Raw genomic sequence first — 26,761 nt, 5'->3', positions numbered from 1 at the left:
GAGGGGGCTGGTGGGACTTGGCTCACCTGAATCCGGGCTGCTGTTCTCTGCCTCGGGAGGCCTGGAGGGCTCCTGGGGAGACAGGAGCTCTTGGATCTGTGGGGTGGAGATGGTATCGTGAGCGCTCCTGCTGGTCTTGTTCCCCCTCACCCCCCGCCCGCCTACGCACACTAGCCAGGCTGCTGTCAAGGTCAGGCAGGCTCATGTCGGGCACGGTCACCGAGGGGCTGAACAGCTGCAGAGGAGGGAGGGAAGTCAGAACAGCACCTGGGGGCGGGGCGGGGCGGGGCGGGGCGGGACAGGACGCGACTCACGTCCAGCAGGGCGCTGGTGTCCACGCTGAAGCCGTGGCTGCTCAGCATGGTCTGCAGGTTGTCCAGGTTGGAGTCCATAGCATCCAAGTGATCACTGAGCTCATTCCTGGCCCGGGATGAGGGGGTAGCTGAACCAGTGCCCCAGGCCCCACACCCCGATGCGCTCCTGTGGGAGAAGGGCTCCCCTTGACTGTATCCCCCAGGCCGCACCCCCGTGTATGCCTGCACAGGCTGGAGGGGGCAGTGCATTCGAAGACTGCCTGGAAGGTGGTGGAGGCTCTGTGCCCTCGGGTGCGGCTGGGCCCATGCTGGGCATCCCTTCGCCATGAGGCCTGGAGGCCTTCGTGGCAGAGGACCCAGGAGACAAGGGGCGTATTCAGCTCTAGCACGAGGATCAGGGATTTCAGTTTTCAGGGTTGGTGAGGTTTCCTGTTACACTGGGAAAATGGCTGGGGCTGTGCTCAGTGTGTGGGTGGCTCAGTCCCTGCCCTGGTGCTGCTGTGGGAATGAGACCCACAGTCTGGTGGCTGTGACCAAGAAAGCACTAGGCCATGGGGCACACCTGGGCCATGGGACAGGCAGCCAGGCTGGGTACCAGAGGTGCCCTGGAGACCCCACCTGGCAGGAAGTGCAGTCAGCACCACAGTTTGGATCCTGCCAGCACCAGAGGCCGTGCCAGGCCAGGGAGACCTGTCCCTGTCACAGGCAATGACCACAGGCCCATGGCCAGGGGAGCCATGATGACATTGAGCCCCAGCCACAGAGGAGCTTAGGACGATGCCGCCCAGACCCGATGCTCATGCCCCGTCAGGCTGGGTCTGGTCCACGGCTGTGTGGGAGGGCCCGAGCTCTGGCAGGGCCCTCCTCCCACCCCAGTGGGGTCAGCGCTAACCCTGGCTGGACTCGGCCATGCGGAGAGGAAGAGGGGCAGGGGAAGAGGCGGGCGACCCCAGACATCTGTGGAGTGCGAGCCAAACTGCAAGATACAAAAACAAGAGCCCCCATTGCAGGCAGGGGCTGGGCAAGCCTGGGGGTGTGGAGGCCAGGCCCTGCTCACCATCTCCTGCCATCTGTCTGGGCAGCACGACCTGCCAGGACCTGTGGCCTGTGGCGAGAGGGTGGCAGCAGCAGGAGGGGTGGCTGAGAGCAGGGCCCAGCAGCCTGCCCGGACACGCCCTTGGCTTCTGTGGCGTTTGGGATTGTGGGGTGATCTGTTTGGCACCTGTCTCCCTCCCCAGCCCAGAGCTCCGAGGTTAGGGGTAGGGTCCTGCCTTGCCAGCTGCCCTCTGGGACAGTCTGAGCTGAAGCCCAGGGCTGTGCCTCCAGGGGCTGTGGGTGGGGCGGCACTCACTTGTCCAGGCAGGCTACGCTGAGGCACTTTTCAGGGGTGGAGGTGGGCGGGGGTGAGGGAGGCCGGCCCTCGGTGTCCGTGTGGCCCCTGGCATCCGTGAGGGCTGTGGCGGAGGCGGGGGTAGGTTCACTCTCCCGCAGGATGGAGTCAATGAGGGCGGTCGGGGACAAGAGGGTGTCCACGGAAGATGGGCGCCCGGGACTCGCCTCCTCTACCCGGGGGCTCTGAGGCGGGCTGGGGGGCTCCTCCTTGACACGCACCAGGGGGCTGCTAGACAGGGGCCTGGACACGAGGGGGGCCACGTTAGCTGGTGTCTTGGCCAGCCCCACCTCATCCCCAACTCTGCCCTGGGCCCACAGGGGCTCGCCTCGTTGGGGGACAGGATGGCTGGGGTGATGCGGCCCCCACCTCTCGTCTATGCTCCCGCCAGGGGAGGCCACGGGGCTGGCAGGAGCCAGCTCGGTGATGTCGGAGATGATGGGTCCGGAGTTGGCCACAGAATCGGGGGCGTAGAGGCTGGAGCTACTGTAGGCTGGGGAGGGGGCCTGCAATCAAAGACAGGAGGCTCGTGCAGCGCCGGCCAGGGCAACACACCCCACTGCGCCCGCAGGCCTGGACGGGTGCCCTGCCTCCAGCACTCACCGAGTAGGGGCCCGAGCCGTGGACGTGCTCCAGGGAGAACTGCCGGCCATACTTGGGCATGGAATGTGCTGAGCCACTGTCGTTCAGCATCAGGGGGCTGTGGGGAAGGGTGCAAGTCAGCTGCCACCCCCCACCTCGGGGCACAGCTGACAGAGGAGGAGGACGGCCCTGGGCCCTGGGTGGCGGATGCAGGCGTCCCCAAAACCTCACATCTTTCTCTTCACCCCCAGGATCCGGTTTGACTGCACCAGTGAGATCAGGAACTGAATGAGCTGTGGGGAGAGAGGACACAGTCACCCCGGCCCTTGTGGGGCCCCCGCCGGCCCTCTGGCCCTGCCCCCACCTTGTTGACGACTTTCTGTTGCTGGGCATGCTTCTGCCGAAGGCTGGCCACCTCCCGCCACAGAGCCTCATTCTCACTGCAACAGACCAGGCTGGGTCAGTGGGGCCCGATCCCAGGAGCCCCAGGGCTGAGGGAGCCCCACAGACCCTCCCCGTCCACCAGGCAGGAGCAGGGCTAAGTATGACCATGTCTGGCCTGGCCCACCCCAGGATGAGAACTGCTGTGTGGAGGGCTGGGGGCCAGGGCCAGGGCTTGCTGGTCCCACTGCCCCCTCCCTGACAGGAACACCTGGTGTCAGGTAGGGTGTTGGGGACGGGAACACCAGGATCCAGGTGCACCCAGATCCTGGCATCCATCCTGGCCAACACCTGGAGGGCTGCCTTGGACACAGGCTAGGAGCAGACCCTTGAGCCGCCCTTCTGAGGCCTGAGAAGCCAGGTTGAGGGAGGACGTTCTTCAGGTGCGACACCGGCTGTCCCGGGTCCCGCAGGTGCTCAGGGCCAGGCCTGGAAGTGGCTCAGAGGTGGCCCCACGGGGTGGGGGAGAGCTGTCCCCAGCCAGTTGAGCAGGGCCGTGAGCGCGCTCCTGCTGCTCTGGGAGGCTGAGCCCCGCCAAGCCTGTGAGTCTTCTTGGGGCCAACTGGGGTTGGGGTTCCCGCATGCCTGGAGCCCCAAAGTGGATGCGAGACCTGAGCCAGCCTTCTGAGGTGGGCTTGCCTCAGTTTCTCAGGTGCCACCATGTGTCAGGCCCCTGCTAAGGTTTCCCCAGAGCCGCAGGGTCCTGGTGAGGAGGGGCTGGGGGGCTAGCTCCATAGGCCCAGGCACATGTGGGGCAGAGGTTCCAGGAAGGGCCTGAGATGCGTCTGACCCCAGGCCCGAGGCGGGTGGGATGGGTCTGCTGTGCAGGGCTTGTCCTCAAAAGTAGGCTGGTAGGTCCCGCCAAGCTCGGAGCCCAGGCAGAAGCCAATACCCCGGGAGGCCAGGATGGCCCAGAGAGCGCTGGGGACGTGCAGAACAGGGACCCTCTGGACCCCCTTCTGCACGTGGAGAATGGCTGGTCCCAGCAGCCATGGGCGGCGGGGCTGGGGCAGAGGCCCAATAGATCTGGGTGGAGCAGGAGGTGGGGCTGAGCACCTGGAGCCCTGGACAGGGCCCTGCCCCCACAGCACCCGCTGCAGCCCACAGTGCTGGTGTGGGACCTACTGCTTCATGGCCAGGAGCTTGGAGTCCATGCACTCCTGCTTCCCCTTCATCAGCTGCACGTCCGTCAGCAGCTTGGTGACACTGTCCTGACGGATCTTTATGTCTTCACTCTTCAGGGTGGACACCTGGATCCCCGAGAGGGACAGGGGTCACTGAATCGGCCTGGGAGCTTGGCAGGCTCAGGCTCGTACACTGCAGCAGGTCCCTCAGGAAGCAGGCAGGCTGGGGTGGGAGCTCTCAGGGAGGGCCAGGCGGGGAGAGCCATGGCAGGCGAGACTGGGCGAGGGTGCGGGGCCGGCACTCACACTGGTCACTTTCCTCTTGATGTTCTCAAGGAGCTGCTCCTGGCCGCGCAGGAAGCACGGGTGCTGGAACTCCGTGTCGTCTCTCTCTGGCTTGACCAGGCCACCCTGCTCGATGTGGACCACTTTCCGGAAACCATCTGCACATAGCAGGGAAGGGGGCGGCTCTGCTTCAGGGTGGGACCAAGACCCCTCAAAGAGCGGCCACTGCCCTGGGAGGCTGCTGCGGAGCTTGGCCACGGTCAGACCCCACCCTGCCCCTCAGAGCCCACGCCTGGTGGCCGGGTGGTCTTGGTCTAAGTGAGACCCTGTGTCCCCACAGGGCTCCCCACGCCCGATACACATGGAGTACAGCTCGGGCTTCACGGTCCTTCCCTGGGGACCCCAGGTTCATACCCACGAGGACCCTCCCCCTTGGAAGAGGCAGCTGCCCCCGGCCCCCAGGCTTGCTGGGTTCCATGGCATGCCCTTGGCCAGCACAGGGGGCTCCGTCCTTCATCCACAGGGTCCTCCTGCTGGGGTCCCACCGTCTGCAGGTCCGCCTCCCGCACCTCGGAGGCGGCACTCACACATGTTGAGCTGCCGCACGAAGCTGGCCATGTTGTTGTGCTTGAAATACTTGGGCAGCACCTCCTTGGCAAACTGGCCCTGGTCGAACACATGGAAGCTGTTCCCACTCTGAAAGGGAGACACACGGTGGGTCACGCGTGGTGGCAAGAGGCAGCGCGCCCAAACCACCCTTCCCCAGGCCACCCCTTCTGGAGCGCAGGCAGTGCACGTTCCACCTGATGGGGCTGGGGCCATGGGAGGCCCAGGGGGCTGGGGGGAGGCGAGTTCGTTCCTGGGACCACCTGCCACACGGGGCTCATCTGTGCAGCGTGACCTGCATCCTCACTGTGAGGCCCAGGACTGGGCGGTGGGCAGATGCGGGGCCTTCCTCACAGCCAGGAAGCCCCTCCCCAGGGGTTCTAGAGAAGGCCACGTTTCCACTCACAAAGCACCTGCCGCACTCTGGCCACGCCCACGGGACGGGGTTTAGCTTTACCCAGGGGTTCTAGAGAAGGCCACGTTTCCACTCACAAAGCACCCGATGCACTCTGGCCCATGCCCACGGGATGGGTGTTTAAGCAGGACATTTCCCTTAGGAACAGCAAAGGAAATTGAGCCCTGATTTCATTACTCCAGAGGAAAACACATTTGCGTTCAGAAATCCAAACTCATTCTTGTTTTGTGACGTGAGACGAGAAACAGAGACAGTCAAACACTGCATATATTCTTCCTCTTCCATTTCTCTCCCAAGCTCAGGCCCAGAGCTATCAGGAGGAGCTGGCGAGGGAGGCATCCCTGCTGGCCGTGGCCACAGTGGCTCAGAGGGGGCACTGAAGGCTTAGGGGACAGCGAGAAGCCCACACGGCAGGGAATGGGGGCCTGAAGCAGGGCCAGAGAGAGGTGAGGGGTGTCTGCACAGGAAGGGGCGGCTGACCCAGTGAAGAAACGGGAAGGGCAGTGGGGCAGATTTATCCTGCCAGGGAAGGGAGCTGCAGATGCAAACAGGGAAAAAAGCCAGAAAAACCCCCATGGTATGGCACTAGAAGTGGAGAACCGCTTTCCAATATAGAGAGACGCGAAATAAACAAGGATGTGCATGCATTAGGGAGGGAACCAATCACGGAAAGGACCCAAGGCAGCAGGAGAGAGAGGGTGAAAAACACCAAGCCAACTTTCCAGAACTCTGAAAATTAACCAAAGAATTACAGTAGCACGGGGAGCAATTATTCCAGAAAAACAGCTGAATCTTAGTAAGAACGGTGGGCTGTGTGAACTTTTTTTTTTTTCTCTGAGACAGGGTCTTGCTCTGTTGCCCAGGCTGGAGTGCACTGGTATGAACACGGCTCACTGCAGCCTCCGCCTCCCAAGTTCAAGTGATTCTCGTGCCTCAGCCTCCCAAGTAGTTGACTACAGGCGCCACCATGCCCGGCTAATTTCTGTATTTTTAGTACAGATGGGGTTTCACCATGTTGCCCAGGCTGGTCTTGAATTCCTGACCTCAAGTGATTCGCCCACCTCGGCCTCCTGCGGTGCTGGGATTACAGACGTGAGCCGCCGTGCCCGGCCAGGCTTTGCGGCATTTTAACGTGCCCTATTCCCACTCCATCCGCAGCCCTGAAGACCGACAGCTGCAGTCCTCGTGGGAACCAGTGTCCTGGCAGCTGCTGCGGGGCGGGCCAGGGCTTGGGCTCCTCCCAGGCCCCATTCCCAGAGGCCTGGCAGCATCTGCCTAGGAGTCCACGCACAAGGCTGTCTCTGATTTGACTTGAAGCTCTCCTGAATAAAAAAGCTGTTCGCCTAGGTGTGTTTGTTGAAACATTTAGAGACGATTTTTGAACGCTGGGGCTGCCTGAGGCAGTGCCTGGCAGCTGGGGAGAAGGAGGCGCCACTAGGGGCTCTGAAAAGCTCTGAGATATTCCAGGACATCTCGCAGCCGTGTCCACGTGTGAGCCAGCCCTGAGCTCTCGCTTCTGGCTGACCTTGAGCTCTGCGTAAGCAGGAGGGGAAGCACAGTCGGGTTGTCCACGGCCTGGCCGAGTGCTGAAGGCGTCCCCAGCACACACACAGCCCCCAAAAAGACGGAGACTCGCTGGCTCCAAGCCTCGAGAACATTTCCACCCCGTCCCGACCCACATCAGTGAACTGAACAGAGACTGCAGTGGCCGTCAAAAAGAAAGAACAGAGCCTTTACAGAAGCAGTCCTGAAAAGCTACCGGGCTGATAACCACAACAAACAGCAGCAGTGACAAATCCTGGGAGGCGGGGGAGCCCGAGCTCCAGAGCTGCCACTCTCAACCTATCAGAGTTCCGGTTCTCCAGCCGGCTGTGCTGGCTCACGCCTGTGGTCCCAGCACTTTGGGAGGCCACGGTGGGTGGGTTGGTTGAGCTCAGGAGTTGGAGACCGGCCTTGGCAACATGGCAAAACCCCGTCTCTAGTAAAAATACAAAAATTAAATAGGTGTGGTGGCACACACCTGTCGTCCCAGCTACTCAGGAGGCTGAGGTAGGAGGATCCCTTGAGCTCCGGAGGTGAAGGTTGCAGTGAGCTGTGATCGAGCTACTGCGCTCCAGCCTGGGTAACAGACTCAAAAACAAACAAACAAACAAAGACTCTAGTTAAAAAAACAAAACAAAACGAGATATGCAAAGAAACAAGAAGCTAGGACCCATACACCATCCACAGGAAAAAAAAAAAAAAAATCAATAGAAACTGTCCCCAAAGAAGCCAAAACACTGGACACTGGACTTACCAGGCAAAGATTTTAAGTCAATTATTTCAAATATGTTCAAACAACTAAAGGAAACTACATCTGAAGAACTAAAGTATGAGAATGACATCTCATCAAACACAGGGTATCAATAAAGAGATAAAAATTGCAAAGAAGGACGAAATCAAAATTATGGAACTGAAAAGTATAATAATTCAGATTAAAAGTTAACCAGAGGGGCCAGGCATGGTGGCTCACGCCTGTAATCCCAGCACTTTGAGAGTTAGAGGCAGGTGGATCACCTGAGGTCAGGAGTTGGAGACCAACCTGACCAACATCGAGAAACCCCGTCTCTACTAAAAATACACAATTAGCCAGGCATGGTGGCTCATGCCTGTAATCGCAGCTACTCAGGAGGCCGAGGCAGGAGAATTGTTTGAACCCGGGAGGCGGAGGTTGCAGTGAGCTGAGATCGCGCCATTGCACTCCAGCTTGGGTGACAGAGCATATCTGACTAGGAGAAGGAGTCAGCAAACATGAAGATAGGTCCACTGAGATGGTTCGGTATGAGGAAAAAAAAGAAAAAAGAAGGAATAAGAAGGAGAGGAGCCAGCTGGGCGCGGTGGCTTACACCTGCAGTCTCGGCACTTTGTGAGGCCGAGGCGGGCGGATCACGAGGTCAAGACATCGAGACCATCCTGGTCAACATGGTGAAACCCCATCTCTACTAAAAATACAAAAAAAAAAAAAATTAGTTGGGCGTGGTGGCCTGTGCCTGTAGTCCCAGCTACTTGGGAGGCTGAGGCAAGAGAACTGCTTGAACCCTGGAGGCAGAGGTTGCCGTGAGCCGAGATTGAGATTGTACCACTGCACTCCAGCCTGGTGACAGAAGGAGACTCTGTTTCAAAAAAACAAAAACAAAAACAAAAATGAGCAGAGCCTCAGAGACCTGTGAGACACCACAAAAAGTGTAACACAGCTGGGTGCAGTGGCTTACGCCTGTAATCCCAGCATTTTGGGAGGCTGAGCCGGGCAGATCACCTGAGGTCAGGAATTCGAGACCAGCCTGGCCAACATGGGGAAACCCCATCTCTACTAAAAATATAAAAATTAGCTGGGCGTGGTGGCCTGTGCCTGTAGTCCCAGCTACTTGGGAGGCTGAGGCAGAAGAATCGCTTGAACCCGGGAGGCAGAGGTTGCAGTGAGCTGAGATCACCCCACTGCATTCCAGCCTGGGGGACAGAGCGAGACTCTTGTCTCAAAAAAAAAAAAAAAGTATTAAAATGGCTGGTGTGGTGGCTCACATCTGTAATCCCAACACTTTGGGAGGCTGAGGTGGGTGGATCATTTGAGGTCAGGAGTTTGAGACCAGCCTGACCAACATGGTGAAACTCCGTCTCTACTAAAAATACAAAAAAATTAGCTGGACGTGGTGGCGGGCGCCTGTAATCCCAGCTACTCAGGAGGTTGAGGCAGGAGAATTGCTTGAACCTGGGAGGTGGAGGTTGTAGTAAGTGGAGATTGTGCCACCACCCTCCAGCCTGGGCGACAGAGCGAGACTCCATCTCCAAACAAAAACAAAAACAAAAACAAAAACAAACCAAAACAAATAAAAGTATTAAAATAAAAGACCCTGCCACTCAATCTTTGTATACTGGCCGGGTGTGGGACTCAGGCCTGTAATCCGAGCACTTTGGGAGGCTAAGGCAGGAGGATCCCTTGAGCCCAGGAGTTGGAGACCAGTCTGGGCAACATCGCGAGATCCCATCTCTACAAAACATAAAAATTCAACATCCGGCAAAACTATGCTTTGAAAATGGAGAGATTTCCACTGCTGGGACAGCAATGTGAGGACCTTCGTGGAAGTACTTCCTGTGAACCAAGCAAAGCTGACTTAAACCATTTAAGGTCTCAAAACTGTCCTAAAGGCATGTTAACAGATAAACACTTATGGAGTAAAATCTACCGACGCCTGGTACGAACAGTGAGCCTGGTGGCATCTGAACCTCGGCCTCCTCTTTCCCTCTCACCCCAGCTCGCCATGATGGGCACTACACTCAGGGGAGGGGAGCAGGAAGATGGGGACCCTTCTCCCCTCAGTTCCCGAGTAAGGTTTCCCGGATCTCACGGGCTGGGCAGACCACCAGAGTTTCTCATCCTCACCGACTCCAAGCTGAAAAGAGACTAAGCTGCTGGAGCATGTGGCCAAGACGCCAGGGGCTCCCTCCTCCACCTTGCCCACGCCTCAGAGAGGAGCTCTGCCACAGCCACAGCAGGCTGAGGACACCCAGGTCTCTGGCCGCCCTCCCGGCAGCTCCCACCTGATTAAAGCATTTTCAAAACCACTTTTTTTTTTTTTTGAGATGGAGTCTCTCTCTGTCGCCCAGGCTAGAGTACAGCGGCACCATCTCGGCTCACTGCAACCTCCACCTCCTGGGTTCAAGCGATTCTTCTGCCTCAGCCTCCTGAGTAGCTGGGATTACAGGCGTGTGCCACCACACCTGGCTAATTTTTATATTTTTAGTAGAGACAGACTTTCACCAGGTTGGCCAGGCTGGTCTTGAACTCCTGACCGTAAGTGATCCACCCACCTCGGCTTCCCAAAGTGCTGGGATGACAGGCATGAGCCACTGTGCCTGGCCTTAAAAACCACAAGTTTTAAATACAATTCAGGCTTTCTGGGTTAAAACTGCAGGGTAGAGCACCCATGCTGGGAAAGCCAGGCCAAGAAGATCAGAGGTTGCTGTCCTGCCCGGTGCCCAGAGCGGTGGTAGAGAATGAGCCTGGGTGGGGAGAGAGGCTGTCCATAAGGAAAGAGCTCTGAAGCTCCCCGAGGAAACTCATTTTATTTGAAAGTTCAGCCCAAGAGTGCTCTCAGAAACGACAGCTCCTCTAAAGTAAGAGAAACAAGTAAAACCACGGGCTTGTTCTCCTGCGAAGGGAAAGCTACGGAGAGCCCCGCTGCGGCCAGAACCACCATGACTGACCTCAGAAACGACCACTGCTCAAAACCCCACAGAACACCCCTGCAAACAATAATCCAAAGAGCGAGACCCCCGTCTATACCAAAAAAACGATAAAAGAGACGAAATCATTAAGAACCCCCAATGGAAATTCTAGAGCTGAACAGTACAATAACCAAAGCAGAGCTGCTGGCCGGGTGGTAAATGCTGAATTTCACATGCAACTCCCAAGCTGCTTTTCAAAGAGGATACAGCATTTGTGTTCTCAGCAGCACGGGTGAGTTCCAGTGGCTCCGTGCCCTCCTCAGCACCTGGTGGTGTTGGCTGTTTTTTCTTTTTTTTGAGACGGAGTCTCTTGCTCTGTCCCCCAGGCTGGAGTGCAGTGGCGCAATCTCGGCTCACTGCAACTTCCGCCTCCCGGGTTCACGCCATTCTCCTGCCTCAGCTTCCGGAGTAGCTGGGACTACAGGCGCCCGTCACCACGCCCGGCTAATTTTTTTTAAATTGTTAGTAGAGACGAGGTTTCACCGTGTTAGCCAGGATGGTCTCCATCTCTTGACCTCGTGATCTGCCTGTCTCAGCCTCCCAAAGTGCTGGGATTACAGGTGTGAGCCACCACGCCCGGCCTGTTGGCTGTTCTAGTAGCTGTCACTGAGGTTTTCGTGTGCATTTCTCTTACAAGTAATGATGCTGAGCATCTGTTCAAATGCTTATTTGCTATTTGTCTTTTTTTGATGTATCTGTTCAAATCTTTTGCCTTTTTCAATATACGTTTTTTTTTTTTTTGAGACAGAGTCTTGCTTTGTCACCCAGGCTGGAGTGCAGTGGCGCGATCTTGACTCACTGCAATCTCTACCTCCTGGGACCAAGAGATCCTCCCCCCGCAGCCTCCCGAGTAGCTGGCACCACAGGAGCACACCACCACGCCAGGCTCACTTTTTTTGTAGAGGTGGGTCTCCCTATGTTGCCCAGGCTGGTCTCAAACTCCTGAGTGGAAGCGATCTACCCACGCTGGCCTCCCAAAGTGTTGGGATTACAGGTGTCAGCTACCATGCTCAGCCACTTGTCGTTTATTTATTTATTATTATTTGAGATGGAATCTCGCTCCATCGCCCAGGCTAGAGTGCAATGGCACGACCTCGGCTCACTGCAACCTCCGCCTCCCGGGTTCAACCGATTCTCCCGCCTCAGCCTCCCAAGTAGCTGGGACTACAGGCACCTGCCACCACACCCAGCTAATTTTTGTATTTTTAGTAGAGACAAGGTTTCACCATGTTGGCCAAGCTGGTCTCAAACTCCTGACCTCAAGTGATTCACCTGCTTCAGCCTCCGCAAGTGTTGGGATTACAGGCGTGAGTCACTGTGCCTGGCCAAAAATTCTTTAAAAAATATATTCTTGGTACCAGATATATGCTTTGCAAATATAGTGTGTGATTTGCTTCTTAATTCCCTAACTGTATATCAAAGAGTGGATGTTTTTAACTTTGATGAAGTCGACTTTATCAATTTTTTCCTATTTGGTGATTTTGTCTCCTAACTCAAGATCAAAGGGTTTTTTTTTCTCTAGAAGTTTTGTTGTCTTAGCTCATATTTTAGTCTCCAATCCATTCTGAGTTAGTTTCGTATATGGTGTGAGGTAAAAGACAAGGCTCACCTTTTTGTTTATGGACGTCCAGTTATCCCAGCACTATTTGCTGAACAGACGATTATTTCTCCATTGAACTAGTGGCACCTTTGTCAAGATCAGTCGGCCTTAGATGGGTGAGTCTATTTCTGAAATCTATAGTCTGCTCCATTTGTTTACATGTTTATATTTATGCTAATATTGTTCAGTCTTGATTACTGGAGCTTTATAGTGTCTTGAAATCAGATAGTGTGAATCTTCTAATTTTGTTCTCCTTTTAATAATACTAAGTCTTCTGTCCCATGACCATGGTATTTCTCTCCATTTATTTAGGTCTTCAATTTATCCCCCACCCAGCCTTTTTTTCTTTTTTCTTTTTTTTTTGAGACAGAGTCTCGCTCTGTCGCCCGGGCTGGAGTGCAGTGGCCGGATCTCAGCTCACTGCAAGCTCCGCCTCCCGGGTTCACGCCATTCTCCTGCCTCAGCCTCCTGAGTAGCTGGGACTACAGGCGCCCACCACCACGCCCGGCTAATTTTTTGTATTTTTTAGTAGAGACGGGGTTTCACCGTGTTAACCAGGATGGTCTCGATCTCCTGACCTCGTGATCCGCCCGTCTCGGCCTCCCAAAGTGCTGGGATTACAGGCTTGAGCCACCGCGCCCGGCCCCCTTTTTTTCTTTTGAGACAGAATCTTACTCTGTTGGGTGGGCTGGAGTGCAGTGGTGCGATCTCGGCTCACTGCAACCTCCACCTCCCAGGTTCAAGCGATTCTTCTGCCTCAGGCTCCTGAGTAGCTGGGACTACAGATGCCTGCCACCATGCCCAGATACTTTTTGTATTTTTAGTAAAGATGAGGTTTCACCACCTTGGCCAGGCTGGTCTCGAACTCCTGACCTTGTGATCTGCCTGCCTCGGCCTTCCAAAGTGCTAGGATTACAGGAATGAGCCACTGCACCCGGCTAATTTATCCCTATTAACTAGCCTGCCGATGGCCCCCTGTTGATCCCACTTCTGGTGTCCACACCCTTGAGCTATCTCCTCCCGCCATGTACCACGGTTGTCCTGTGTCCTGTGTGACCAAACGCAGAGGTGATGCCATTTGAGAACAAACTGGGCTCTGGCTCTCTTGGGTCATTTGCTTTTGGAGAGGCAAGCTGCCATGTTACAAACACCTCTGTGGAGAGGCTCACTTGATAAGGAATTAAAGTCTCTTGCCAATAGCCAGGGAGAAACTGTGGCCTGTCAACAAGCATTGAGGGAAGTTGGAAGCATATTTCATCCTCAGTTGAGCCTAGAGATGACGTCGGCCTCAGAAACCTTGAGCTGGAATCAATTCACGAGTCTCGGAAATGGATAATAATTTTTTTTTTTTTCTTTGAGACAGGACTTACTTGGTCACCCAGGCTGGAAGGCAGTGGCGTGCTCTCGGCTCACTGCAACTTCCGACTCCTAGGTTCAGGCAATTCTCCTATCTCAGCCTCCTGAGTAGCTGGGACTATAGGTGTGCACCACCACGCCTGGCTAATTTTTGTATTTTAGTAGAGATGGGGTTTCGCTGTGTTGGCCGGGCTGGTCTGAAATCCCCGACCTCAGGTGATTCACCTGCCTCGGCCTCTGAAAATGCTGGGATTACAGGTGTGAGCTACGACGCCCAGCCGAATATTTTCAATTTTCAATAGTTTGTTGCTAGTGTGCGGAAATACAATTTATCTTTGTATAATGACCTTGTGTCTTGTGGCCTCACTAAACGCATTTATTAGCTCTACTAACTTTCTTGTAGACTATTTGGGATTTTCTAAGTCAACGGTCATGCTGTCTATGAACAGAATCACTTTTCTTTCTTCCTTTCTAATGTCTACGTCTTTTATTTACTAGACATGCTGCGCTGATGACGACGTTGAATGGATTGTTAAACAGACGTGGCAGAGGCACACATCCCCGCCTTCTTTCAGTCTTGGAGGAGAGCATTCCGTTTTTCCCAAGTAAGGATAAAGTCAGCTGTCGAGTTTTTAGACGGTCATTAGAATGAGGAATTCCCCTTCTATTCCTCGTGTGCTGAGTTTTTATCATGAAACAGATGTTAAGTTTTGTCAAATGCTTTTCTTGCTTCTGTTGAGAAGACCACATGGTTCTTCTTCTTTTCTGTTGACATGGTGAATCATGCTGAGTTAGAACGCTGAACCAGACTTGCATCTTAAGCCTTTTATTCTGGTCATATGCCTCACATGGTTTCTGATGAGAAATTGGCAGTCATTCTTATCTTTTTCTTTTGTTCTTCTGCATGCAATTTCCTTTCCCTTCCTAGTTGCTTTTTAAAAATTATTATTATTATTTGTATTGATGGGGTCCTACTGTGTTGCCCTATCTGGGACCAATCCTTCCACCTTAGCCTCTGACTAGCTGGCACCACAGGTGCCACCACTGCGTACGGCTCTTCCGGATGCTTTATTTATTTATTTATTTAGAGAGGAGTCTCGTTCTGTGGCCCAGGCTGGAGTGCAGTGGCGCGATCTCAGCTCACTGCAAGCTCTGCCTCCCAGGTTCACACCATTCTCCTGCCTCAGCCTCCCAAGTAGCTGGGACTACAGGCGCCCGCCACCACGCCCGGCTAATTTTTTGTATTTTTAGTAGAGTCGGGGTTTCACCACGTTAGCCAGGATGGTCTCGGTCTCCTGACCTCGTGACCCGCCCGTCTCGGCCTCCCAAAGTGCTGGGATTACAGGCGTGAGCCACCGTGCCCAGCCTAATATTTCTTTTTTTTTTTTGAGACAGGGTCTCTGTTGCCCAGGCTGCAGTGCAGGAGACTGTTGCCCTGGCTGCAGTGCAGTGGTGTGATCATGGCTCACTGCAGCCTCCACCTCCTGAGTTCAGGTGATCCTCCCACCTCAGCCTCCTGAGTAGTTGGGACCACAGGTAGGCACTACCATGCCCGGCTAATTTTGTATTATTTATAGAGACGGGGGTCTCGCTATATTGCCCAGGCTGGTCTTGAACTCCTGGGCTCAAGCGATCTGCCCACCTCAGCCTCCCAAAGTGCTGGGATCTCGGGCAGGAGCCACCGTGCCCGGCCTTTTGGTCATATTTCTGTATTCTCTTCCCCACTATTTTCTGGAACCTCAAATACGTTAGACCACATGATATTATCTCCTTGAAGCTCGGCTAAGTTTTTGCAGTCCTTTTTCTCTCTGTACGTCACTGTGGATAGTTTCCATTGCTTTTAATTCGGGAATCTTTTCTTCGGAAGTTTCTAATGTTTTGTCAAACCACTGCGGTGAATCTGAAGAACCACCTTTTTACTTTAGAATACATGCCCTACACCAGTGTCCCCCATCGTTAACATCGGGCCTTTGTGTGGTGCATTTGTCTCAAGAACATTAGACATGTTGTTAACTAGGGCCCATATTCTATTTAGATTCCTTAGGTTTTCACCCAATCCTTCCTCTGCTCCAGGACGTCATCCAAGATCCATCCAGTTGTCACATCTCCTTCAGTTCCACCGGCTCTGACAACTTCCAGACTTGCCTAGTTTTTGAGAACCTTGACAATTTTGAGGACTCGTCAAATAGTTTGCGGAATGTCTCTCAGTTTGGATTTGTTTGATGTTTTTTCATGATTAGCTGGGGTTACGTATGTTTTTGGGAGGAAGATCAAAGAGGCAGAGTGCTGTTCTCATCATCCTATCAAGTATACAACAGGCCGGGCGCGGTGGCTCACGCCTGTAATCCCAGCACTTTGGGAGGCTGAGGCGGGCGGATCACCGGGTCAGGAGATCGAGACCATCCTGGCTAACACGGTGAAACCCCGTCTCTACCAAAAATACAAAAAAATTTGCTGGACGTGGTGGCGGGCGCCTGTAGTCCCAGCTACTCGGGAGGCTGAGGTGGGAGAATTGCTTGGACGCGGAAGGCAGAGGTTGCAGTGAGCTGAGACCGCGCCGCCGCACTCCAGCCTGGCAACAGAGCGAGACTCCGTCTCAAAAAAATAAATAAATAAAATAAAGAGTATACAACAGGGATACGATGTCACTGCTGATGGTGACCGTGACCCCTGGTGAGGCTGTGCTGCTGGAGGTCCCCACTGGAAAGCTGCTCCTCCGGCTTCTGTGCTCTGCTCTCTGGAAGGGGTCACCAGGTGCCGCCCAGGCTTCCGGAGTGAGGAGGTAAGCGTCACCTCCTCCAAGGGGAACTCTCTCAGTAAACAACGTGGAATTCTTCTACGTGGGAGATTAGTTCCAGTGACGTTTCGTCCAACTTGCTTCTTTTCTGTATCTTCCATTTCTCAGTCATTTTTTTTTTGAGACGGAGTCTTATTCTGTCGCCCAGGCTGGAGTACAGTGGCACGATCTCGGCTCACTGCAAGCTCCGCCTCCTGGGTTCACACCATTCTCTTGCCTCAGCCTCCCCAGTAGCTGGGACTACAGGCGCCCGCCACCTCGCCTGGCTAATTTTTTGTATTTTTAGTAGAGACGGGGTTTCACCGGGTTAGGCAGGATGGTCTCGAACTCCTGACCTTGTGATCCACCTGCCTCGGCCTCCCAAAGTGCTGGTATTACAGGCGTGAGCCACCGCCCCGCCCTCAGTCATGTTTTTGCGTTATTTCCTTGAGCACACAGAATGTTTTTATAATTGTTTACTCTTTGTTGGCTAATCCTATCAAAACCAGTCCTACTACTGGACTATCCCCCTCCAGTGACAAGTCCATTTTCCTGCCTTGGCTTGTCTGCCAGTTATTGATTAGATTCTGGATGTGAATTTTTTTTTTTTTTTGAGACGGAGTCTTGCTCTGTTGCCCAGGCTGGAGTGCAGTGATGTGATCTCGGCTCACTGTAGCCTCCGCCTCCCAGGCTCGTGTGATTCTCTTGCCTCAGCCTCCCAAGTAGCTGGGACTACAGGCGCCCATCACCACATATGGCTAATTTACTGTAGTAGAGACGGGGTTTCGCCATGTTGGCCAGGCTGGTCTTGAACTCCTGACCTCAGATGATCCCCATTTCGGCCTCCCAAAGTGCCGGGATTACAGGTGTGAGCCACTTCGCCTGGCTTCTGTCTTCAAGAGTGCTGTGCGTACCCCGTGCTAGCAGGCAGTGGTGTCTCCACTGCACTTGTTTCCGTGGCATTTGGAGTGGCCTTTCCTTTCCAGCTTATTCTGCGCCACTTCAAGCTGTGGTTCCTCTAAGGTCTCAGGAATGCTCTGTGTATTTAAAGTGGCTTCTACACTCCAGCTGGTGGGAACTGAAATAACCATGGCCCCGTGTGAGTCCTGTCCCCTTACACTTACTCTTCCCCTTCAAGTTGCTCTTGGTCCAGCTTCACGAGGTTTCACTTTGCACCAGCAAATCGGATCCAGCCCAAGATGCAAGCAGGCTCACGCGCAGACTGCCGGAGCTCTTTCTTTTGGGCACAACTCCTTCCTTTCTGGTACCATACCCCACAAATTCTGGCTGCCTCAGCTTCCCCAAAGTTTAGGTTTTGTTGGGTTCTCTGCTTGTGAGTCTGCAAATTGCCTCCACGCAGAAAGCCTGGACAATCTTGTGGTTTACCTCAGTCTTCACCAGTTTTCTTTTTCCTTTTCTTTTTTTTTTGAGACAGATTCTCACTCTGTGGCCCAGGATGGAGTGCAGTGGCGCAATCTCAGCTCACTGCAACCTCCATATCCAGGGTTCAAGTATCTCCTGCCTCAGCCTCCCGCGTAGCTGGGATTACAGGCGTGTGTCACCACACCCAACCTTTTTTTGTATTTTTAGTAGAGATGGGGTTCACCACGTTGGCCAGACGAGTCTCAAACTCCTGACTCTAAGTGATCCGCCTGCTTTGGCCTCCCAAAGTGCTGGGATGACAGGAGTCAGCCACCGCCCCTGGCCCTAGTTTTCTAATGTCTGAATGTTGTTTAGTGGTTTCTTATGCCTTAAGGGTTAAATCCAAGTTGAACATGTCAGGCAACCCCTACCTTAGGGGCCATTATGAATTTCACAGGGTCTGCTGGTGAACCCATCAGAGAACCCAGTGTATCATCTTCCTGCCTCAGTGGAACAAGGTTCCTCCTCTGCTGACCACAGGCACCTCCTTTCCTTGGACAGCCTCCCCTCCACCTGCCAGGTCATAACTGGGTGTCACGAAAACCTGCCACAGGAAATGGGAGGCCCCTGGCTACTGTGAGATGCCACACGCTGAGAAGTGTAGGCGTCAGCAAACCCTGAAGCTTGCAGTAAACTCGGAGCCTGTGGCCTCATTTTCCGTAGCACTGTGAAGGACCTGAAACGTGTGTGAGATCCTGCCTGTAGGGACACCTTACATAGGAAGTGTCTGTGTCTCTGAGTATCTTCTCAAAGGGCTCCCTGGCCCAAAACGTGAACAGTGCCGTATTCTACAAGATGGCCGCGCAGCCCAGGTCACAAGCCTCTTGTTCCAGCCTCCTGCCAAGTCTAAGCTATATCTGCTGATGGGTGTTCTGGGCTCCTGGACTCGGCTGGCTGGCTTCTCCCTCTCTGGGTCATGGGAGTGTGGGCTTTAGAAGTAGCGGGAACGCACGTGTGAGTAGCTGCAGCCCACGTGTGGGGAGCGGGGACCACTGGAGTCAGGGCATGGAAGCAGTGAGGCAGGTAGGAAGCGCGAGCAGGTGCAGAGAAAGTGGCTTACTTTGTGGCCCCGCTCCCCGGTGTGGTTCTGTCCGCATCTGAGCCGCCCGCACCTTTCTCGTTAACGCTTTTCTTGTTTCTGCTCCGGAGGAGCTTCCAGCATGTTCTCACCACACAAGGACCAAGAGCAACACAATCGCCCTCACCTCTCATCACATCTCTCATCACCGGCTGCCCTGCACCTGTGTGGTGGTCACCGCTGCTCACCATGGCCCACAGGGTCACAGGGAGGAGGCTGAGGCAGCAGCAGCCAGTGCTGCCAGATGCCTTGAGACATCTGGGACCACCTCCTTTCCTTGGACAGCCTCCCCTCCACCTGCCAGACCTGGAGGAGACCCCGGAGCCCACAGCCCTCGATATACCCGATGGGAGCTGCTTGCTTCCTCCGGGAAGGCACTGTGAGCCCCACGACCTCTCTCCAGCTGTCCCTGCACACAGGCTGACTCCTCCAAAACTGAGACTTCCAGGGCCAGGCTGTCCATCCCTGGTCCCTCGATAAAGGACTGAGCAAACACTGGCCTGTGGAGTGAGGTGGGCGTGGGGCACTGGAGGCATCTGCCCTCCCCGCAGGAGGCTGCTGCAGCCCAGCCCTTCTGTGCCCTGGGCCCCTCCTCACTGCACCCCCCACCCCCAACACCATCCGGGTAGAGGAAACACGGGAGGCTACAGCACAGAGCCTTTTTAGTTTTTATTTATTTTTTGAGACAGGGTCTTGCTCTGTCACCCAGGCTGGAGTGCAGGGGCTCGATCTCGGCTCACTGCAGCCTCCACCTCTGGGGCTGAAGTGATTCTTGTGCTTCAGCCTCCCAAGCAGCTGGGGTTACTGGCTGGGCCACCTGTGCTTCGGCCTCCCAAGCAGCTGGGGTTACTGGCCGTGCCACCACACCCAGCTAATTTTTGTATTTTTAGTAGAAATGAGGTTTCACCATATTGGCCAGGTTGGTCTTGAACTCCTGGCCTCATGTGATCTGCCCCTCCTCGGCCTCCCAAAGTGCTAGGATTACAGGTATGAGTCACCGCGCCCGGCCAGAGCCTGCCTTTTATAGCGTTTATAGATCTCTGCCTGTGTGTGTGTATCTGTCTATCTCTATGGAAGGGGAAGGAGAACACTTGTGGGAAAATCCAAACTACAATTCTGACTATGAACCAGAAATACCACTCACTCCCCAGGGTCTAACTCAGAAGGCCGGTGGGGGCCACCGCCCAGCCCCAAGGGCATGGGACCGGTGGGCTCTTGCTGCACAACTTGGGAAGGCACGGTGCCCTGGTGGGCGGTAAGTGAGAGCCGGACCCCTCTGGGAGGGAGCACGGACTCTGGAGTTGGTTTCACCACATTTCAGCGCTTACTTAGTGAAGCTTCTTCACATCCAGAGCCTCAGTTTTCTTATCTATAAAGTGGAAATTATGCCATCTACCTGAATGGCTACAGATGGAACATGACAAAGAGCAAGGAGGCTTAACCTCGTGCTATGCACAGAAGCTTTATGAGGACAGATGTGTGCCTTTTTTTTTTTTTTTTAAGAGACAGAGTCTTGCTCTGTTGCCCAGGCTGGAGTGCAGTGGTGCGATCTCAGTTCACTGCAAGCTCTGCCTCCCGGGTTCACGCCATTCTTCTGCCTCAGCCTCCTGAGTAGCTGGGACTACAGGCGCCCGCCACCACGCCCGGCTAATTTTTTGTATTTTTTAGTAGAGACGGGGTTTCACCGTGTTAGCCAGGATGGTCTCAATCTCTTGACCTCGTGATCTGCCCACCTCAGCCTCCCAAAGTGCTGGGATTACAGGCGTGAGCCACCGTGCCTGGCTCCAGCTGTGTGCCTTCTTTTTTTATTTATTTATTTTTTTTTGAGACGGAGTCTTGCTCTGTCGCCCAGGCTGGGGTGCAGTGGCCGGATCTCAGCTCACTGCAAGCTCCGCCTCCCAGGTTTACGCCATTCTCCTACCTCAGCCTCCCGAGTAGCTGGGACTACAGGCGCCCGCCAACCCGCCCGGCTAGTTTTTTTGCATTTTTTAGTAGAGACGGGGTTTCACCGTGTTAGCGAGGATGGTCTTGATCTCCTGACCTTGTGATCCGCCCATCTCGGCCTCCCAAAGTGCTGGGATTACAGGCTTGAGCCACCGCGCCCGGCCCTGTGTGCCTTCTTATGGCCACACCGGGAGGTGCTCTGATCCGGGCACACATCAGGCCCTCCAGACCCTGCAGCACTCCTCACAGCTGCTGCTGTGGGTCCTCCAGCATCTTGGGCCAAATGCCAGATCATCCAGGGTGGGGCCAGTGGGCCTGCTAGGTCTTGGCGGCTCTCAGAACCACAGAAGCAGGGGTGGCCCTGCCTGCCGTGGGAGCTCCAGACACCATCTGTGGCCAGGGTCTGAGTTACTGGGTGTGGCCAGGTCGGCTCTGCTTCTGTAACTCCTCATGTGCTTATGAGTAGACACCCTGCCCCTGGCCTCACTGCAGGGACCACTCATGCCCTGCCCCCTGCCTCACTGCAGGGACCACTCTGCTCCCAACTGTCCACCCAGAGACCCTCCACAGCGGCCATCTGACCACTGGCTTTCAATGGACCTCTCCCCCGGGATAGGCCGAGGGCCTTGGTGACCTCCGGCTCACTCAGTCTCAGGGAGCCCCAGGGTCTCAGCACATCCTTCTAGAGTCCTTCCTGCTGCCAAAGAGAAGGGAGCTGCACCCATGAGGCTGGGGCCAGTTGAAGACAGTGAAGCATGCAGGAGCCCACGTCTAAGGAGGCCCCGACTCTCAGTGCCATCCAAATGCAGGGTGGGTCTTAAACGAATGCCTCAGGGCCAGGCGCGGTGGCTCAGGCCCATAATCCCAGCACTTTGGGAGGCTGAGGTGGGAGGACGGCTTGAGTCCATAAGTTCCAGACTAGCTCGGGCAATACGGCGAGACCCTGTGAGACCCTGTCTCTACTAAAACCTTAAAAAAAAAAAAAAGCCAGGTCTGGTGGTGCGAGCCTGTAGCCCCAGTGACTCAGCTGAGGTGACTGGATTACTTGAGCCTGGGAGGTAGAGGCTGCAGTGAGCTGCAATCATAGCCCTGCACTCCAGCCTGGGCAACAGAGCAAGATCGTGGCTTAAGGAGAAAAAAAAAAAAAAAAAAGTGCTTCCTTAAATTTTGCACCCAGGTGCCCCTCAGGTGCCCCCTCTGGTCTCACCCTGATCCTGAGGCCTCTATCTACCTGGGTTCATTCTAACCTGCATGACCATCATTCTAGCATTTGTCTAGCACAGGTCGTGTGGCTGTGCCTTGTTCTCAGGCCTCAGCCTGGAGTCCACAGCTGCCCAGGGCAGCCACTGTTAGCCCTGAAGGGCAGGGGGACGTAGGGCTGGGCTGGTCTCTTTTTAGAACATGATCAGGTTTGAAAACATTTTCTGCTCTCGCTTATGAAATATATGTTCACTTTTTTAGCCGGGCGTGGTGGCTCACGCCTGTAATCCCAGCACTTTGGGAGGCTGAGGTGGGTGGATCACTAGGTCAGGAGTTCGAGACCAGCCTGTCCAATATGGTGAAACCCTATCTCTACTAAAAAATACAAAAATTAGCCGGGTGTGGCCTCGGTGACAGAGTGAGACTCTGTCTCAAAAAAACAAAACAAAACAAAAACTCAACAACAACAAAAAAATGAAGTATATGTTCATTTTTTTTTAAAAAGTATTTTAGGCCGGGCGCGGTGGCTCAAGCCTGTAATCCCAGCACTTTGGGAGGCCGAGACGGGCGGATCACGAGGTCAGGAGATCGAGACCATCCTGGTGAACACGGTGAAACCCCGTCTCTACTAAAAAAATACAAAAAACTAGCCGGGCGAGGTGGCGGGCGCCTGTAGTCCCAGCTACACAGGAGGCTGAGGCAGGAGAATGGCGTAAACCCGGGAGGCGGAGCTTGCAGTGAGCTGAGATCCGGCCACTGCGCTCCAGCCCCGGCGACAGAGCGAGACTCCGTCTCAAAAAAAAATAAATTAAAAAAAAATAATAATAAAAAATAAAAAGTATTTTAGAAAAATATAACTATAAAAATTATCTGGGCTGGGTACAGTGGCTCACATCTGTAATCCCAGCACTTTGAGAGACTGAGGCAGGCAGATCACAAGGTCAGGAGTACTAGCCCAGCCTGACAAACATGGTGAAACCCTGTCTCTACTAAAAATACAAAAAAAATTAGTCGGGTGTCGTGGTGGGTGCCTGTAATCCCATACTCAGGAGGCTGAAGCAGGAGAATCACTTGAACCCCGGAGACAGAGGTTAAAGTGAGCCGAGATCGTGTCATTGTACTCCAGCCTGGGCAACTCCATCTCAAAAAAAAAAAAAAAAAAAAAATCCGTAATCTCACCATCTTGGATGTCAAGATTACTTTTCATACTTCCTTATTTTGTTAATAAAGGTGGGACAAAATCATAGCTTGTAAAAAACTGAGATGATGGTGAACCCAGTTCTGAGGCTTCACTTTCTGCTTCTGTTTGGGTCTCCACGCTGTCAAATTCTCTGAAGAGGCTGCTGCCCTCCTGAGTCAGCTGCACCCAGCAAGGCCCTAGAAGAGCCTCCACTGGTGGACAGAGGAGCTGCTGCATGCAGAGGAGGAAGCTGGGCTGAGGGCTGGCACCAGGGCACAGGGCAGGGAGGCTGCGGGTCCCTGGTCTCATGGGTCTCAGTTCTATGGAGCTGCCTGTCAGTCCAGGTATTCAGTCCCCCAACCCCGTCTTTGGGTCTCAGTGGTACTGGATCCAGGCACACCTTTGGGATAAGCTGTTAAAAAGCTGGCTGAGGGAGGACCACCCACGTCCATGCCCATGCTCCTATGTGGATCTCCCGGGATCATAACCTTGTGGCTGACACGTTTCCTCTCCAAGGCAGATGGGGCTGTGCTGTCCTCCACGACTTGCTGAGTCCCCTCAAGGCCTCTGCCTGTGTGGGTGGGGTGCTCATGGGAATGAGGGTCTGGGGGGTGGGAAATCGAACACCACAGGGATGGGGCCATAGTCCCCACCAAATGGGCTCTCCTGGACAGTGACCCGGCATTCTGCCTCCAGTGGCTGCAGTGGGAGTCCCGATCTCAGGCCAGGGAGGGGAAGTGCAATGGTTGTCCAGAGCTGGTCCCATTCCTGGCCAGGCTGAGTAAAGTCACTGGCCAGTTTCTGGGCCTCAGTCTCCCCCAAGTTATTCAGCCTGGAGAATTAGTCACCATGCCTGTGATTCTGCCTCATCTTCTTGTGTCAAACAGGGAGGGTTTTTCTTGGCAGAATGGTGGTAAGACTTTGAGCCAGGAGACTGTCCCAGAGAAGGCAGCAGAGAGCAAGAGCACCAGGGCCTTCTCAAGGCCTCCGAGAGCCAGCTGGGCCTGGGCAGTAGATTTGTGGGAGGGTCCCCTGTTGGGACTCTGCCGACATGGAGTCCTCAGGGCTTGTGTGCTCTTAAAGCCACAGGATGGGACGATCACCTCCTTTCTCCAGGCCACGCAGCCAGCGCCAGAAAGCTCTGCAGCTCCCCGCACAGTCTGGAGAAGGGCTTCCTTCCAGTTTGAAGTCAGTGTTTCTATCTCATTGCCATGCTCGCCCCCACTGCTACATCCTGCACCAACCATTGCCACTTTATACTGACCAGGTGGAACCAAACACTGACATTCCACACGGCTCCCCATCCCTCCCCAGGGAGAACAGGCCCACAGGTGGTGCACCTGTGAGGAGAGTGGAGGCTGGCCACAGGCCTCATCAAATCTGCCTCCCTTGCTCAAAAGCCCTGCCCAGAACATGCCTCGGTCTCAAAAAAGAGTACACTGGGACCTAACCCACATGCCTCATAATCTTTTAAGCAGAAACAGCAAGCAGATTATGGGACAGGACAGATCATGCTAGTAGGATTAAGCTTAGAATATCCCAGATAATCTCAGATGCCCCTCCCCCAATGGGGCAAGAGAGTACTTCTGAGGGTTAAGGGGAATAAGAAAAAGAAGGAAGGGCTGGGTGCAGTGGCTCACACCTGTAATCCCAGCACTTAGGGAGGCCAAGGCAGGTGGATAACTTGAGGTCAGGAGTTCCAGACCAGGCTGGCTGATGTGGTGAAACCCCGTCTCTACTAAAAATACAACAATCAGCCAGGTGTGGTGGCGTGCATCTGTAGTCCTGGCTACTCGGGAGGCTGAGGCAGGAGAATTGCTTGAACCTGGGAGGTGGAGGTCGTAGTGAGACAAGATCGCACCACTGCACTCCAACCTGGGTGACAGAGCGAGAAGCCGTCTCAAAAAAAAAAAAAAAAAAAAAGAAAGAAAGAAAACGAAAGACGGATAAAAGAAAACAGAAACATGGGAATACTTCCTTTGCACAAAAATGCCAAGGTCTAGAATGAAGAGATGGTGAAATGAAGTCAGCCTGCAGGAAGGCGCACTGCGCCGTAATGGGACTTGGGGATGGGAAGGCCGACACAGACAGAGGTGTCAGCAGGACAAATACAAAGTGTTTCTGAAAAGAGCAAAGATTTCCAGTCCTCTCTTTATTCCCAAACACTCTGTAGGTAAAGCAGGGCCTCAGTAAACCCGAGAAGCAGAAGGCCTGGCCTCCTGCCTGGAGCAGCTTCAGTTCAGACTTTTCTTCATTCCTAACAGCAGAAAGAGGCTGTGCAAATGGGAGGCCCTCAGCAGAGCCTGAGGAACTCTGGGGTCTTAGCTCCTGGGAGGCCACACGTGCTTGGTGGCATCCCGCCTGTCACGGTCCCTCCAAAAGCTCCCAGTGATCAGTGGCCTTTCTTTTTTCTTTTTTTTCTTAAGACAGGGTCTCATTCTTTGCCAGGCTGGAGTGCAGTGGTGGAATCTCGGTTCAGTGCAACCTCTGCCTCCCAGGTTCAGGGGATCCTCCTATCTCAGCCTCCCAAGTAGCTAGGACCACAGGCAAGCACCACCACGCCCGGCTAATTTTTTGTATTTTTAGTAGAGTCGGGGTTTTGCCATATTGTCTTGGCTGGTCTCGAACTCCTGGCCTCAAGTGATCTACCCGCCGCCACCTCCCAAAGTGCTGCTTTCACAGCAAAGAGTCACCCTGCTCGGCCAGTGTGGCCTTTCTTCAGGCCATCACTTGCCAGCCACAGGCTGTGGCTCTGCCCCTCACCGGACACGACGTCACAGCCGGGATGTGAACAGCAGATTTTGATCTCCAACTCCAGACAATCACTGATTTACTTCTGCAAACCGGAGCTGTCCGGTCTTGCAGGGTCGGACCGTGTAAACAAGCCTGCTGCCAGGCAACTGAAGACAGACACACGAGTAAAGACGCCCCACAAGGAATGAAAAACAAAACTCCTCCTGGGAAACCCAGATTTGGGATTCGGAAACGGGCTTGAGATTAACCTGAAGCTTCATGACGTCTTACTTTCTGTTTCCACTGCCTTTCCTTTTCCACTACAGCGACGCCCTCCGCTTCACGTGCCAAGTCCTGACTTTCTCCGAATAGTTGCCGACCCAGCACCCCGTAGGCCGTCCCCCGGGGACGCCGATGTCCTCTGGAGCACAGCGTCCGCTGGCGAAGCCGGGTGCTTGCCCTAAGCGCGGACACTTCCGCAACCGCCCAACAGTTAGCAGAAGCCCGATGCAAGGGACGCCCCATTCTCCCATCCCAGGGAAACTTCGCTGGGGCAGCGGTTCAATCGGGTGTGGGTCTCGCAGCCGCTTTCCCAACTTAAGGCTCTGCGTTTGGGCAGGCTCGGGACCCGCCGCCCTTCCTGGCGGGGGCAGGGCAGGCTCCCCGCGCGTAAGCCGAGGTGTGGCAGGGCCCCTCCCCGCAGCCCTCTCGCGCCGTCCACCGCGGCCCTGCTCCCTCCCGGTCCCCACGGGCCCCGCGCCCGCGCGCTGCCCTCACCGGGCTCCAGCAGATGAGCGCGTCGGTGTCCGGGTCGCTCACGAGGGTCCACAGCTTGGTCAGGAAGGCCGGGACGTTGCTGGGCCCCGCCGCACCGGGGCCCACGGGCAGATCCATCTCGGGCAAGGCGGGAATAGGCGGAGGGAGCGGCCGCGAAGAGGGGCCGAGGGCCGGGCTAACGCCGTTGCCGCGCCAGCCGTCCGGGCCGAGCCGCCGCCCGCTGCGCACACACAGCCCCAAGGCCCAGCATGGCCGCCGCCATCTTGCAACGGGCGC

The 26,761-nt window shown here is 54.8% G+C and overlaps 1 protein-coding gene and 1 long non-coding RNA gene across 24 annotated transcripts in view; one reads left to right on the top strand and one right to left on the bottom strand.

The window, feature by feature from the left end:
- HSF1 (heat shock transcription factor 1) overlaps positions 1–26,761 on the bottom strand; it is a 27,417-nt gene extending 656 nt beyond the window's left edge. The window contains exons 1-13 of one of the 23 annotated variants that reach the window (XR_012416800.1): positions 26,486–26,761; positions 4,706–4,832; positions 4,158–4,294; positions 3,853–3,977; positions 2,651–2,726; positions 2,518–2,579; positions 2,308–2,404; positions 2,033–2,210; positions 1,666–1,947; positions 1,207–1,290; positions 315–420; positions 170–235; positions 27–96 (exon numbers count right to left, since the gene is read on the bottom strand). Coding sequence is in view for 11 of the 23 variants with exons in the window: in XM_045398893.2 (XP_045254828.1) it covers positions 27–96; positions 170–235; positions 315–420; positions 1,207–1,290; positions 1,666–1,947; positions 2,074–2,210; positions 2,308–2,404; positions 2,518–2,579; positions 2,651–2,726; positions 3,853–3,977; positions 4,158–4,294; positions 4,706–4,832; positions 26,486–26,602 (1,486 nt within the window). In the remaining 12 variants the exon portion in view is untranslated. Of the gene's footprint in view, positions 1–26; positions 97–169; positions 236–314; positions 481–1,206; positions 1,291–1,665; positions 1,948–2,032; positions 2,211–2,307; positions 2,405–2,517; positions 2,580–2,650; positions 2,727–3,852; positions 3,978–4,157; positions 4,295–4,705; positions 4,833–26,485 lie in introns of all 23 variants that reach the window. The other 22 variants (XR_012416806.1, XR_012416803.1, XR_012416809.1 and 19 more) reach the window with 22 other exon arrangements.
- Positions 12,031–15,537, top strand: LOC135964846 (uncharacterized). Its single transcript, XR_010577592.2, has 3 exons — positions 12,031–12,135; positions 13,874–13,980; positions 15,411–15,537. It is a non-coding gene; the product is annotated as an uncharacterized lncRNA (long non-coding RNA).

The sequence above is a fragment of the Macaca fascicularis genome, chromosome 8, assembly GCF_037993035.2.
Source record: "Macaca fascicularis isolate 582-1 chromosome 8, T2T-MFA8v1.1".
Lineage (NCBI taxonomy): Eukaryota > Metazoa > Chordata > Mammalia > Primates > Cercopithecidae > Macaca > Macaca fascicularis.
This window is presented reverse-complemented; position numbering and strand designations above follow the sequence as displayed.